The 16,217-nt window shown below is 34.2% G+C and overlaps 1 protein-coding gene and 2 non-coding genes across 3 annotated transcripts; 2 read left to right on the forward strand and 1 right to left on the reverse strand.

Annotated features, from left to right (window-relative positions):
- Positions 1 to 8,941: 8,941 nt before the first annotated feature.
- LOC148768314 (small nucleolar RNA snoR126) lies at positions 8,942 to 9,031 on the forward strand. Its single transcript, XR_016033362.1, has one exon. It is a non-coding gene; the product is annotated as a small nucleolar RNA snoR126 (small nucleolar RNA).
- A 70-nt stretch (positions 9,032 to 9,101) lies between these two features.
- Positions 9,102 to 9,187, forward strand: LOC148768315 (small nucleolar RNA snoR8a). Its single transcript, XR_016033326.1, has one exon. It is a non-coding gene; the product is annotated as a small nucleolar RNA snoR8a (small nucleolar RNA).
- Positions 9,188 to 9,834: 647 nt separating this feature from the next.
- Positions 9,835 to 12,701, reverse strand: LOC105973644 (growth-regulating factor 1). Its single transcript, XM_012998681.2, has 4 exons — positions 12,006 to 12,701; positions 11,595 to 11,789; positions 11,086 to 11,446; positions 9,835 to 10,875 (listed from the first exon to the last, which is right to left on the reverse strand). Exons 1-4 carry the CDS (start codon positions 12,361 to 12,363, stop codon positions 10,035 to 10,037), a joined length of 1,755 nt encoding a protein of 584 aa, XP_012854135.2. The 5' UTR covers positions 12,364 to 12,701; the 3' UTR covers positions 9,835 to 10,034.
- Positions 12,702 to 16,217: the final 3,516 nt, after the last annotated feature.

Consider the following 16,217-nt stretch of genomic DNA (forward strand, 5'->3'; position numbering starts at 1 on the left):
CGGATTGTGGTGGTCTTTGAACTAGACGATGTTCGGGCAAAAATTCTTGAAGAAGGAGAACCACTAGTGAAAATTTACGATCTCCTGCTTCAGGTGCTTAAGTCTATGGAGGATACTCCAGTCACTCCAAAAAAAGTGCCTGTAATTGTCCTCTCTGATACAAGCTCCAATCCTTTCTAATTATTATGCTTTTAAATTATTATGTTTGAAATAATATTTGTAAGGAGCTAGCTCCACGTCTCCTTTTTATATTTTAATAAATAAAGTATTTTTCTTATAATTCATATTTTCCATTAATTGTAAAAATATAATTCAAAATAATTTATTAAAAAAACTAGAAAATAATGGTAGCAATCTATGATCACAATTGCAAATTCAAATAACAAAAAAACCTAATGTAATACAAACCCAGACATTAATCTCCTTATTTAACATCCTCGATAATTTGAAATAATTTGATTCTAAAATAATACATTTACAACCACATCTTATAAATTGAAAATATTTTTAGGAGTTTAAATTATAAACATGCAGTCTGTTAGAATTATAAAGTCAGATCTCCTTCATACTACAACACTTGTATTTTTTCTATGAAAATGACATCCTTAATTGAATTTAAGTATAATACATCTTTAAAATAGGAACTAATTACCATCTCAAATGAAGAGTAGTGGGCGAGCATATGCTTACTTTGCTATTAAATAATTATTTTTTCCATATATGTTTTTATTTTACGATTAAATAATTATTTTTCCATAATATATATATATATATATATATATATATTATGTTTTTTTTATTTTTCATTTTTAAGCTGGCCATTAAAATTAATTTAAACTATTGAAGTTTCCATGGCTCAAAGAAAAATAAAATATGTAAATATTTGGGGTGACAATTTGGTAAAAATGAAAAAGAAAAAAATCCTTCGCTTCTTTAATAGTTACCCGTGTTAATTTTTTTTATTCTTATATTGGAAGTTGTACCTGGAGAGAGAAATAAAATATTAAATATTGTATTTAATTTTGAAAGCTGTACCTGGAGAGAGAAATCAAAATATTTAAATCCAAATATATTCAAATTGTAAGGGCACACTAGTAAATAGACTTAACAACTTTTCTCAATATTACAAAAATGCCATTTTCTGGCTGACCAGATTCTGGCTATGAAGCTTTATTATATATATATCATATATATATATGATGAGTGCTTGTGTAAATTAATTAAAGGTAGTAGAGCTAGTAAAATCAGGGATGAATTTTAGGATCGGACTGGTTTTGCAAACAATGGTACGTGTTGTTTTTGGGCAAAACCAGAGGTGAATTATTTTGTAATTAAAGAGTTTTTCAAAGTTTGGAGTTTGTGAATATTTAATTATTGTGTTACATTTATGATTTAACAGTGCTTGTCCTAACTCCCACAAAATAATTTTTTTTCTTTCTATATTTAATATGAGTACGTACAGTATGATTTAGACAACAAAAGCAAGCATGCAGTCACCCTTTATGCTAATGGACGAATTGAACCACTGAGTGCGCGTAATTTGTTATTAATTAGTGGAACAAAGTTAAATTAAAGCACCTAATTAATTTAAAGGGTATATTATATTGCAAGCATTCTCATGTTTCAACTTTGAATATTAATTACGATTTAATTAATTAGTCAAAAACGTCTTTCAAATTAAATATAATTTTACGTAGCCAACGACCCCGAAAGCCCTATCTAGAAGCCAACACAATTTTATTAATTAAACAAACTAATTTTTTTTTAATAAAATGGCTAATTAAACTATGCATGGAGTTAATTTATAATAAAATACAAAGATTATGTTAGACAAAGAATCAATGAGAGAGGGCGAATATGATATTCGTTTGTGGACACAAGCAAGTTCAAAGATATCAAATTAAAGTATCAAATAAACCCACTTTTTTTTCTTTTTCTTTATTAGTAAACTTGATCGAATTGCTTTGGATCAAGTACAAATTAAATAAGAATAGCAGCTTTTAATCTTTTAATAATAAAATCTGATAGATGAATTTCTATTTTACCATTAAAAAAAAAGTGCAGACGTCACTTCCAATTATTATTAATGAATTTGATCAAGTAAAGTATTAGTGTTAAGCAAAGCTTAATTAGTTAATTAATCATCAAGTGCTTCTGCATTAGTGGGCAACTAAGTAAAACCCTAAAAAAAAAACAATTGTAATCTTTGTAAGTGCAACGGATATTACCCTCATATTATGCGAATAACAATATAGTTGATTGATCTCATCACCCACGATTAATTTCTTAGTAGAGAAATAGTATTTTATAGGGCTGTGCATGGATCGGTTTTAACCACCAACCAACCCATTTTCGACCCATAATTTGTGATGGTTAATCAACCATCAACCGACCCATTTAAGTTGGGTCGATAATATCAACCAACCCATGTATAGTTGGGTCGATAATGGCTTCTAATATGCTAAAAAGTTGGTTAGTCGGGTAATATCGGCCAACCAACTTTATTTATTAATTTATTATTTATTAATTTTAATTAAAATGTTTAATATTTTTAATTTCAAATTTCTATTTTATATCACATTTATTAAATTGTCTAATATTGACAAAATCCTAAAAGCAATAAATCTAACATAATTATCTAATTTGAACTATTTTAATTTTACAACATAGCCTAAATATTTGGACGATTATTATTTGTTGAAATATTTATGTTTAATTGCAATATATATGCCCGTAATGTTTTGAATCTTTTATTTTGAATATTGTTGAACTAGTCACATTTAATTTATAAAAGATATAGCGTTGAAACAACTAATAAAATATTAAAAAAAATAAAAAAAAAATTAGATGGATGACCCATCAACCAAACCACCAACCGACCCACCAAACTGGTTCTCAACCATCACCCAACCCATGTAAAATGGGTCGATAACGGTTTCCAATATTTACTAAAGTTGGTTGGATGGGTTGGGTTGGTTTTCTGCCTGGTTTTTACCCAAACCAACCTACGCACAGCCCTAGTATTTTATGTAGGTATAATATAATTAATCTTCTTGTCATGTATTTATTTTAAGAGAATGCAATTCTTTTACTATTAATTATGTTTAATTATTAAATTAGCGTTCCTCTATTGTAAATTAGTTAGACAGTCAAAAATCAAAACAGGCGAACATATATAATTAAACTGTTGGTTCAATGATTAACTAATTAATTAAGCAAATTATATATTATGCAAAATGGGCTAATTAATAGGTATTGCGACAGTGTATCTACCTTTCTTTGGATGTAAGTTATAACAATGACACGACGTATCATAGTACAAAAAACATTCAGAGATAAGCTAGCCCTACCCTAGATTCTAATTTCCTGTAAAAAAAAAGCATATATATATAGGCTGGTGCACGTGTCATGTTTTCTCTTTCTGGAATATTAAAAACGTGTCATATTTTGACTGGCAAGGTTGTTCTTGTTTGGTGAAAAACGAACGGATAATGAATGGGATTATGGGGGTATAATGGAAATATACTATGTGAATTTGACTATCTAAGTATTAATTAATTTATATTATTGATATATAGTTGTTATTTGGTAAACCACGTTTTTAGTTTCCTTGATTGGTGATATTTCTATTTCTCCTGAGATTATGTTGCGGGATGTTTTTTATGTTCCTAATTTCAAGTTCAACCTTATTTCCGTGAGTGCCTTGTTATTTAACACAAGGCTTGTCATTTCTTTTGATCATACTTCATTTGCCATTCACGGTTTACAACAGAGGCTGATTGGCAAGGGTAGTTTGCTTAAGGGCCTTTATGTGCTGTACATTGCTACACCTCCTGCACAACCTAACATTCTTTGCAATAAGATTTGTCATGTTTTTTGTAACAAAGTTTCCTCTGAAAATTTGGCATAGGAGATTAGGCCACTTGTCACATAAGAAACTTTCTGTAATCAAAGGCGATCTAGATCTTGATGTATGTCCTAATGCTAAACATTCTACTTATTATATTTGTCCTTTGGCCAAACAGAAAAGACTTGCCTTTCCATCTAATACAAACTTTTCTTCTTCTGCCTTTGAGCTTATTCATTGTGATATATGGGGACCCTATAAAGTCAATCCACACACTGGTCATGCATATTTTGTCACTATTGTCGATGATTTTTCCAGATTTACTTGGGTTACTTTTCTTAAGCATAAATCTGATGTTAGAACTGTCATTCCTCATTTTCTCTCTATGGTTCAGACTCAATTTGGAGCTCATATTAAAACCTTTAGATCAGATAATGCTCCGGAGCTTTCTTTCACAGACTTGTTTAGCAAACATGGTATTTTGCATCAATATAGTTGTGTTCAAACGCCTCAACCAAATTCTGTTGTTGAGCGAAAACATCAACATCTCCTACATGTGGCCAGGGCATTATATTTTCAGTCCAGGATACCTATTACTTACTGGAATGAATGTGTTCTTACTGCATGTTTTTTAATTAATAGAATTCCTTCTACTGTTTTACATAATAAAACTCCTTTTGAGCTTTTATATGATAAGCATGTGGATTTTTCGGGTTTAAAAGTGTTTGGATGTCTGGCTTTTGCATCCACTCTTTCAGCTCAGAGAACTAAATTTGATCCTCGAGCCAGAGTTTGTGTTTTTTTGGGGTATCCCACTGGTGTTAAAGGCTTCAAATTATTAGATTTACATAAACGGGAAGTTTTTGTCTCTAGGGATGTTGTATTCCATGAACATATTTTTCCCTTTCAATCTAATAGTTCCTTAATTGCTACTGCTGACCCGTTCTCTAGTATTGTTACTCATGTTTTGCAGCATTTCCCCTCCTTTGCTGAAGTTGTTCCATATAATGCACCTGCTCCAGGTCATGTGGCTCCCGATACTACAACTCAGCATATGTAGGCACCTCCACCAACTCATAGCACTAGACGATCCAACAGACCCTCTAAGGCTCCATCATATCTGAAGGATTATGCTTGTGCTACTAACATAATTGGTAATTGTCGATATCATATCTCCACTGTGCTCAGTTATAATGCTTTCTCTGATTCCTATCGAAATTTCATTTTGAATCTTGATGTTGTTACTGAACCTCAGTTTTATCACCAAGCTTGTAAACATGATGTTTGGATAAAAGCTATGCATGAGGAAATCTCAGCATTACAAGACAATCACACATGGAATAGTGTTCATTTACCTCAAGATAAAAATTCTATAGGTTGTAAATGGGTGTATAAGATTAGGAGGAAACCTGATGGCTCTATAGATAGATATAAGGCAGGCTAGTTGCCAAAGGTTTCACTCAACAAGAAGAGGTCGATTTCATAGAGACATTCTCTCCTGTTGCTAAACTTGTCACTGTTAAGACTTTATTAGCCTTAGCTTCCGCTCAAAACTGGGAATTGCATCAGATGGATGTTAATAATGCCTTCCTCAATGGAGACTTGTTTGAGGAAGTTTATATGGATTTACCACTTGGTTATAAATCCATAGTTTCTGCTAATTCTGCTTTCTGTTCTTCTAAGTTAGTTTGTAGACTCAATAAGTCCTTATATGGACTGCGACAAGCCTCAAGACAGTGGAATTGCAAGCTCACCGAGGCTATTCTTCAATTTGGCTTCACTCAATCCCAGGCTGACTACACTTTGTTCACTAAAGGGCATGGTACCAATTTTATTGCAGTTTTTATATATGTTGATGATATGATACTTGCTGGTCCTAATGTTGCTTTAATTGCAGAGTTTAAACAGTTGTTAAGTGGCAGGTTTCAGCTTAATGATCTAGGTAAACTCAAATACTTCTTAGGCATTGAAGTTGCTCGATCTCCTCAAGGAATAGTTGTTTCTCAAAAGCATTCTCTGATGTTGATTGGGGTAGTTGTCCAGATACGAGAAAATCAACGACAGGGTTTTGTGTTTTTCTTGGCGATTCCCTTATCTCTTGAAAAGCAAAGAAGCAGGCCACTGTTTCCCGATCCTCAGCCGAGGCTGAATACAGGGCACTTGCTTCTGTGTGGTTAATTCAGCTTCTCCAAGATTTGGATACCTCTATCACTTCCAGCCTACTCTTCTGTGACAACAGGGCTGCCATCCATATTGCCACTAATCCAATATTCCACGAGTGTAGAAAACATATCTAAGTGGATTGCCATTTCGTCCGGAAGCGGGTTACTCCAGGCTTGGTTCGGTTAATGCCTATTCGGTCTTCTTCCCAACTTGCCGACCTTTTTACAAGCTTTACCGGCTTCTTCTTTTATCAATCTCTTATCCAAGATGTCCTCGAAAAATTTGTATAGTCCATCTTGAAGGGGGATATTGAGATATAGTTGTTACTTGGTAAAACACGTTTTTAGTTTTACTTACTTAAGCTGATGTGGCATAGCTATATATGTTGAGGTGCAAACAATGTCCCACATCTGTTTAACATGGGAAAGATCTATGGTTTATATAGAGGGGATGGTAACTCCATTGGTATGAGGCCTTTTGGGAAAACCCAAGAGCAAAACCAGTTGGGCCCGGCCTAGTCTGGACAATATCATATCAATGTGGAGTTTGTGCTATCCCCGCGGGGGCCCAACAATATATTATATACATATATATTGTAATCCTATACTTACATAAGTGAGTTTTGATAATTGAATATACAGAAGTCAACTTTTATCTTCTTCCAAGGGTTGATTCTCTCTGTAAACTAGATCTGAATATCTCAACTACTTTAATAGGAGATCTCGACTCTAATATATATATTATATAAAACGAGTTGAGCCGGTTCAACCATAACCTGAATGCCTATCCGATTTTGTGTTTGTTCCGATTCTAACGACATTTGTCTAGATCGCTAGGCCGAAATCATATGATATCGGTTAACATAATATTGAGTTTAATATGACAAAAATCCCCAGTGAAAATTGCTATTGTGATAATTAAGTCCAAATTTTATTCGATATTTGTTATAAATCTGATCCATTCGAATCAAAAAAAAAAAAAATTAGTGAGTATTTACGTCGAATTTACCAAAACATAGAAAAAAATATTCCTAAAAATGTACCAGCTCGTACGTATAGGAAGTGATCTCAATTCCTAATTTAAAACCACAATCTAAATAAAACAAATAAAATATTGTAAAAACTGCATTAATTATTTACCTGCTTCATATATATATCCACGTCATATATATAGATATAATTAACATGGAGTGTAGTTAACAAAGGATTTGGAGCTGTATCTCTGCTTGGGAATAGGTGGAAGCTTCGAGAAGCTGAACACGTCATCATCATTTTGAACAACAACAATATCACAAGAATATTTGCATGAGAAAACGCTACTAATATTATTATTACTGCTACTCTTGCCACCACAATATTTATTCTTTCCCTTGTTAGAATATTCGTCAACGCTGCTTTTCGAGCATGACTTTAGAGCTGTAACGAATGGATCATCTAATTTCCACCTTTTGCATAAGCTTTTTTTTGCCTTACTGCATGCATTTTGTGGTGGTGGTGGTGGTGCAATGTTCTTATGCTGAGGATGCACGTAGCTGATCCCGACCATCGGATCATATACTGGCTGGATTTTGAGACACGTGTGATCGGATGATGAGGACTTTTGGTGACGGTTCGATTTGGGTACTCCTGGTTTTTCTTCCCAGGAAAATGGTACGTTCCCCTGCGAGTGAATCCTTCTATGGCTCATTTGTTCGTAATTGAGTTGACTCGATCGGTCTAAACTCGGCTCAGTTCGTCTACTTATAGAGGTTGTGTCACTAATCAAGAACTTATGGTCACAATTGATTGTGAGACAAGACTTTGAATTTTAGTAGGAAGACAATGAAACGACATCCATTTTCTTGATTGTTATTTAAGAAAAGAATTAAAGCTGATTACCGGTGTAACACGAAAAAACGACACGAGAATTAGTCTTTGTATACTATCATTACTTGCAATGTTTTATGTTAATTAACCCAAATTTGACAGCCACTTGTTGTTGGTGTTTGAATGTTTGATTGCAATTTAAGGAAATGTAGATCATAATTAATGTGTAGTTAGAGTTTGATGGAAGTTGTAATTTTTCCTCATTGTGACACGTCTGATGTGCATAAGTGTGAAAATCGAAATGGAATTCCCGAATTCCGCCAATTTTGATCAGAAAATAACCGAACTTTGATTAGAAAATAAACTCGCATTTTTTTTTTAATTTTCTGTGAGCAAAAAAACCATAAAGATTAATAAGCTAAAATTTAGTTTGATTTTCAGTTTTCAGGTGTGGTAGAATTAATTATAGCGTAAATTACAACCAAACCCCTAAGGTATGGTTAAATTACAAAAACTCCCTCTTGTTTGGCTAATTACAACCACCCCTCGCCTATAAATTTTCTTACACGCCCATCCCTGCGGTTTCAAATTTGGTAGAATTTTCGAGATTATATGAAATATTATCACTTTTGTACCCGTTTTATCCCATTCGAACTCTAAAAATTGAAGTAAAATGATCATAATATATGTTTTTTGGCTTGTATATATATCAGATTGTGGTGTATCAGAAACTGTATTTTTGACACAAAACAATCACAAACTAGAGCATATTCCACAAAATCTAGATGATTATGTTGAATTTGGCCATAAGGATGGAGGTGTAAGAAAAAATCATAATTGAGGGGTAGATGTAATTATCCAAACAATAGGATTGTAATTTACCCTTAATTATAGTTACACGTGGATAAATAAAATACTAAAACAATTAATCATAACCTGGGCCTCATGTACAAAGGCCCAAGAGCACCCAGTCCAATAAATACTATGTCCGAGGCGCAAACCCTAAATCTAAAAATTCCAGGACAATAAATCTCGGCATCTATTATGAGCCGATACAGATCTACGTTTTCTCTTACATGTTCAATTTTTTTCTTAATTTCTGTAAATTTCTGAGTGAATTCGTATGAGGCGATGAAGAAAGAAATCATTTCTCGATGCTGAGATAATGGACCTTCCTTTATTTCTGATGACCTGTTTTTATGCGTGTCTGAGCCTTCTCCGATTCTTCCATTTTTGTGTTTATTTTTTATTTTTTGATTCTTTATCAAAATCAAATTTTGATTTATAATTTTGGAAAAAAATTATAATTCCTCGTTCTGAATGCCGATGGCATGACAGACTCTCTGTTTAACACCCATAGAATCTGAGCAAATTCCCACTTTTCTTTTTTATTTTATTTTTTGAAAAGAAGAAATTATTTTTCAGTGTAGATATCATATAATTATTAATGTACTGTTTCTCATCACTTTGCTGCAATTTAATCTGTATTAATTACAATATTTGTACTTAATTAGTGCTGAATATCACTAATTAATAAGAATGGTTGAATCGACGGGTTCCATTTGACGGTACATGAATAAGCCCTAAATTGAAATAAACTATTGAATCCCTACAAAAATTGAAATAAAGCATCCTAATAATTTGATGACGCCGCTGCTTGTTGCATTTGTTGCCGGTGGATGAAAACCCCCCGAAATTGTCAAGTTTGTAATTTTGTGAAATTACAATTGAACCCTTAAAGTTTTTGAAATTACACAAACATCCCAACTTTTTTTTTTTTTTTTTTTTATCAAAATTTCATCAAATTAGGGATGTTAGCCTTTATGTGTAACATTATTTCAGAACTTCAATTATGAAAGTGTAACCGATAAGAAAAAACGAAAAAGTTCTGAAAGTGTAACTGGATATGTAATTTCTTAAAAAGAAGGGATTTTTTGTAATTACACGTTACGTCAGGGACATGGATGTAATTTACCCTAAGTGAATATTGATATTTTATAGTGCATATAGAACCCTGAATTTGAAATCACAATGTCAAACTAAGTTCAGAGTAAATAAGGTTACAAACCAATACTAGGTTCAGTACTTTCAAGAAACGAAAACAAATTAGAACAAAACACAAACCAATTCAACAAGCACACTTGAACACTGCCCCACCACCTTTAAATCACTGCAACAATTATCTCCTGCCGTTTTCCGTCCGATTTTCTTTCGTGTTTTCATAGAGATTGAATAGCAGCAGAACTCGCAACTGCCGAACCAAGTAAATCATTGCAGAGAATCGAACTCTCGTGCACCTTCTTGTTCTCCGCACTCAATGGAGGACTACTCCCAGAGCTACTGTTCGAGAGAGAAACAAACGTAGATTTCTGGAGAACACCCGTCGGAGAAGACCCTATTTCGCGGGTCCCACTATTCCTCCACCCGGCCTTGCCCGAAGGGAAAGTATCCCCCGCTCCTGCGCCACCTGTACTCGTCAGCACCTCTCCCAGGGGCCCGCCCATCGCATTCCCCCAATTCACCGGGCCAAGATCACGGCCCATATGGGTCCTGTCCCCGAGATCAAGGCCCATATGGATCTGGTCGAGCCCGTGGGCCGGCTCAGTGGATCTCTCTTGTGAAGAAGCTGGCATGGGGATGGACATCGAGAGCTGGGTCCAGTCCGATTTGAGTTCTTCGGGCCAAGAAACAGGGGCCCGGTTCGATTGGTGGGCCGCCTTCGGCCAATCGTCCATGAAGTGGTGGACAGATGATGAATGTTGGTTGTTGTTGTTTGATTCTAAATTTGGATCGTACGGCAAGAAAGAGTCGGTACTGGTGGTGGTGGTGGTGGTGTTGTTGGTAGTGGTGTTCATGTAGGAGAAAATTCTTTCTTCGGAAGGATTGAGAAGGGAGTGTGAGGAGACGAATCCGAACTCCGATTGAGACGAGCCCACGAATGGCGACACATTGTGTTGTTGTTGTTGTTGACTTTGAGTAGAGAATGGTGGGCCATCTTTTGACTTTGGACCGGCAGTACTAGGAGGTATCAAGGAGAGGCCGCCTTGAAATCCTTGCGATCTGTCGTAAAATCTGGCGTAAGTTTAGAAATAAATAGCAACAAAAGAAAGATTCTTAACATATATATAGACAAGAAGGTCTACTTAGAGATGTAAATGAATCGAATCGAACAAAACGAGAGATTCCGCATTTTCAAGATTCAATAAAAACAATACGGACTAAAGAGCAAAAAAAGGAAGATGGGATATGCATTAAATTTAGAGCATTCACCTCGTAATAAGATGGTCGGTGGCGGAAGCAGCGGCAGCATTATTGGGCTGCTGCATCGAACTGAACTGGTGGTGCACGAGCGATGGCGAAGAGAGAGAAGAAGGAGAAGGAATGGATGGAAGTTTAGAGAGAGAAAGAGAAGTAGTAGATGATGATCCGGAGACGATAGCATGGCCATTATTTTGACCTTCCACAGGCTTTCTTGAACGGTGGCGGCCCCTATTGATGTGCCGTTCGCAGTATTTCTGATCCGGAACGGAATCCCTAGAGCACCGCCACTTCTTTCCATCGGTCCTCCTACACCGCCCCGGCTCCGGGTCGTTGCTGCCGGAGTAACCTAGATGGAATGGTCCCCACCCCACTGCATCCCATCCAAACGCAACCGAAAAGGAACTCGTTCAGAAAAAACATATAACATAAACAAACAACTAATCACATCTTTTAAGGCATAATTAACACGATTAAATTGACAACGATAAATATCGAATGCGATAATTAATCGAGCTTACAAAGATTAGAGGCGTAAGATCCGTAAGCGTAAAGGGATCTCTTGAGTGGAACGAGTAAGTTAGAAGGAACAGGTACATTTGCCACAATGTGCTTATAGATCAAAGCTTGATGTTCGAGTTCCATCCATTGCGACGGAGTAAACGGCCCCTTTAGTCGAGCAAACGGCCCCCGAACGCCCCCGTTTAGCCCCCCACCTAAATCAATTGCAAGAAATTCAAACACATACCAAAGATTGGATTTTTTTTGGTTCTTTCTCTCATGTCACATTAAACATCTGAAGATGGAGATCAAATCTTTACATAATTAATTAAATTATTCATTTTTATTAAACCCCATTAAATAAAAATTAAAACATTAGCAATATTAATCAAGAACCCATTAAACATTAAACATTAGCAAATATATATTACCTCCTGTTCTGCTGTGATGCTCGTCCTGGCAAATAGAAAAAGCTATACTCCTGCTCGAACCACCACCACCACCACCGCCGCCGTCGCCGCCGCGAGGCTCGGCGGAGGAGAATGAAAGCATCTTCTGGCCGTCATCCGCCGGCGACGGCCACAAAGTAGATCTCCCAAAAGCGGCGAAACTTTCAGAAGTGGAATCAACTTCGTCGCCGGGCTTGGGCATTTTGGGTAATCTCCAGCTGTCGTCGGCAAACTCAGATCTTTGGTGCTTCAGATTTGCAGATCCATGGCGATTTTCATCTCTGGGTTCAGTAGTAGGAGAGGGTTGCTTGTTGCTGCTTACCACCACCCCAAAATCCATTTTTTTTTTTAATTAAAAGAAAAGGTGGAGAAAAGGTTACTGCATTATCCCCACACACATGAGCATGAGTTCATTTCAAGATTTGTTCCTTTTTCTTTTTTTTCTTTACGATTTTTATTTGTATGTATTTGAGGAGAAGCAATCAAGATTCACTACTGCTGAAAAAAAAGATAAGTGAAAAATACTTAATATTTGCGTGTGTGTGTGTGTGTGTGTGTGTGTGTGTGTGTGTGTGTGAGTGCGTGTGTTTGTGTGTGTCTGTGTGTGAGAGAGAGAGAGAGAGAGAGAAGACAAAGTAGTTCAAAAGGAAGACAATCTCCTCATCTCGGACAAAAGCTGTGGTTAAGCCAAAACTTTATCTTGTTATTGCAAGAGTAATTTACTAAAAACTCCTTAGTGATTTTAGTTATTTTTGAATAAATACTAAATTAACACTTTCAAAAAAAAATATGAAAAAATATATAGAAAAATTGAATCTTCGGAAACCAATATGAAAAAACATGTTCCAATATCGGAATGGCAAAAATCGATTTTTTTTAATATGAATGAAAATCCGAATTTCATATATATTCAATTCCAAATACAATCTAACATAGTAAAAATACAAACTCGGAATATTCATTGGAAAATATTTTACAAAATTAAATATATCTCAATTTACATCCCTAATATGGAATAACCTACCAATGTGTGACATATATTGGTTGCAAATATTATGAGGGTCAAATTATCGAACCACATAAATGATTTACCTTGAAATTATTCTTACTCAAGCTCAACTATTTAGGAATTGTCAAAAATTAAAATAATAAATATAACAAGACAAATTACTAACCATGTCATCTTAGTAACGTCCCATCAATTCAACCCAAAAATACAATAAATGTGCATTAAAAATAATATTGTTTATGGCCTATTTTTTTTAGCTTACTTCAAAATGTTTTAAGAAAACAAATTCTATTAATAATGAGATTCGAACCCCACCTATAATAAGCCAATATAAGTAGTTGGGATTTGAATTGGGGTTGTAAAGGACAAAAGGAAGAAAGATTGGACATAGTTATAAATATCTACATTTATTCTCCAACTCATAAAATAAAAAAAAAATTAATTAATTAGATTGATTGATTTTCTTATATTAATTTCATAAATGACCGTTACAACTCGACAAGGGAGTCGTACCTTGTCCTTGAATCAGTTCGAAGATTATTAAGATGTTACATCCAGTAAAATACACTCAATCGTTTTTAATTGTAGATGTGATGAAATAATATATCACTAAACACACATATACATGGATGTGCGTATGATTATGTGCAAATTAATAGTTAATAATCCATCGATGTATTTTATTGGGTGTAGCATCAAATAAATACTTAATATATGGTGTGAGTAAATTTTAGTAATTTGTTTAATTGATTTAATTCAAAATAAACTTTTTTTCCAATTGAAGAAATAAATAAATCCATGTATTATAATTCCATGCAGGGGTGGGGCTAAAGGGTAGTGAAGTAATTTCAACTTGCACGAGCATGGGGTTTCTTTAGATCTAGCTGCAGGGTACTGATTTCTGCCACTCGCTTGCTGAAATGTGGAGTGTTTGAAGGTACACGCGCCGCCGAAGTGCATCTGAAACCCACTCGCCACCGTGGCCTCACCGTTGCTTTGTTGTTGGGCCTTAGTGCTACTATTGAATATATGGGCCCTGGTGATTTACAAGTTGGGTTTTTCTTTCTTTGATTAATAAAGAATGGCTGAGAGAACGGCCCATAATAGGCTATTTTGCTCAACTTTAGGGCCCATCGGGCCGGGCTTTAATGGCTTATAGGATGTCAATTGAACGAGTAAAAAATACTCTATTTATCAAACAATTGAAAATTTATCGGTGATTATAACTTTTTTGTTTGATTAAATAAAAAAAATCATTTAGAAAATTGAGGAACAGAGGAATTAATTAATGATTATATAACAGTCTGTTTTATGTTTATTATCATGTGATCATGTCAATCAATTGGGTCCATTTTATATTTACACACATATATATATATATATTCAGAAGAAGGCCAAAAACCAATTGGATATTTTCTTTAAAAGAAAAAAAAGGAAAAAAAGAAAGAAAAGTAGAACGGCAGCAGTAACAGCTACTATTTGCAGTTGAATTGAATGCTTTCAATTCTGCGATAATTTATCTTTCTTGTTGTTTGTCTTTACCTAATTCTTTAATTTCATCTCTAAGAGGGACCCTATATCATTCATTCATTCATTCATTCATTCGTTCTGGGTTTTGTTTTGTATTTTTTTATTCATTATTATATTGCTTATTTTTTCTGTTCCTGATTTCAAAATTAACCATGTAATTAATTATTAACATAAAGTGGAATTCTATACAGGGAAAAAAAACATAAGAGGATTTACGCAGAATACAAATTAATTAATTAAAAATCAGATTTAATTTGCATGCATGCATGGCATGCAATTATACGAGAATTAATAATTAACTATTTTCAGTTGGATTTTAGGGAAAATTACATATGAGAATTAATTAATTTAGTAGACAAATCAGGTAAAGCAGGGTGTGCTCTCTGGATAGGGAGAATCTAATAGTGAATATGACTTGACACTCATGCTTTCGATTACGACATTTCACACACTATTTTATATTTATATATTATTTATATATATATATATATATATATACAAGATCAAGGAATTTCTGAAAATTTGCATATGAGATAATCTCTCTCTCTCTAGCTCTCTCTCTCTCTCTCTCCCTCACACACAGTAAGACACGCTGAAAAAAACACACATACACTAGAAAAGGGCAAAAAACTGAAAGAGCTTTTGCTGTGATAGAAGAAGCAGGATGCTGCTTACACACACATGCAGACTATATATATATATATATAAAATATAATATATAATTCCCAGTTAGGTTGGTATCTGCAAACTACTTTTTCCAGAGTTGACTCATTTTGCCCTTCCCCTGTAATCTTATTACCTAGATCTTCTTTCGATTTTCTGCCCTTGCCTGAAACACATTACATCACTACCCCCACCCCCACCCCCTACATACCCCCATGCACCCTGCCCTCTGGTTTTTAATTAATTTATTTACTACACCTAATTAATACCCAATTGTACTACGTATAGTGTAGCTCGCTCCTATGTATATATGGTACGTACCTAAGAATATAATATTCAAGAAAATGTCAAACCAAAAACTTTAATTAATTTTATTCACAATGAGTAATACCTAATATCCAGAATGTCATAACAAGTACTGTTATAAATAATATTCATTGGTTCAAAACATGTTCCATTTGTTGTACTAGAGTAGTTTTGATTAGATTAAAGCCGTGTTTAAGTGTTTAATAAGTAATTAGTAGTAATTAACAAATTTATTTTTTCGAGAAATATATAGTAAAGGTTATGTTTGTCCTATTGAAGCACACATTAAATGGGTATAAGTATGTAATAATTATTTTTGCACAGCCTTCAAACAACGACATGCTCATTGGATTTTAAATGTAGCCCACGAGCCATGCTGCTGTGGTGCTTATTGCTTTTAATTTATTTTTTCCCCAAAAAATATTAAATAATCAATTTAATATTCGAAGCTTGCCTAATTATTTTTCTCCAGGATTCATAATTGGCAGGAGTGTTTTTAATTATCCAAACATAATAAGTTTTTTCGACATTTAACCTTACCTCAGTGGAATAGCCGTAAGTTACCATATACATTTATTATTTATCTATAACCCAAAATGGGTTTCCATCTCTGGTTTTTGTGCTAAATAAAGAATACAAAATTATCCAATATGAGTTTGAAAATTGAATAAGATTGTTCTGTGACA

The sequence above is a fragment of the Erythranthe guttata genome, chromosome 8 (assembly GCF_056151865.1).
Source record: "Erythranthe guttata isolate IM_541 chromosome 8, IM_541, whole genome shotgun sequence".
NCBI lineage: Eukaryota > Viridiplantae > Streptophyta > Magnoliopsida > Lamiales > Phrymaceae > Erythranthe > Erythranthe guttata.

What these genes read in the sequence shown, in the direction of transcription:
- LOC105973644 (XM_012998681.2), bottom strand. Translation starts at nt 12,363, where the DNA reads ATGGATTTTGGGGTGGTGGTAAGCAGCAACAAGCAACCCTCTCCTACT. An exon ending in GCATCACAGCAGAACAGGAG is followed by an intron (nt 11,790 to 12,005) that starts GTAATATATATT and finishes CAATTGATTTAG; the next exon opens with GTGGGGGGCTAAACGGGGGC. An exon ending in ATCTTACGCCTCTAATCTTT is followed by an intron (nt 11,447 to 11,594) that starts GTAAGCTCGATT and finishes GATGGGATGCAG; the next exon opens with TGGGGTGGGGACCATTCCAT.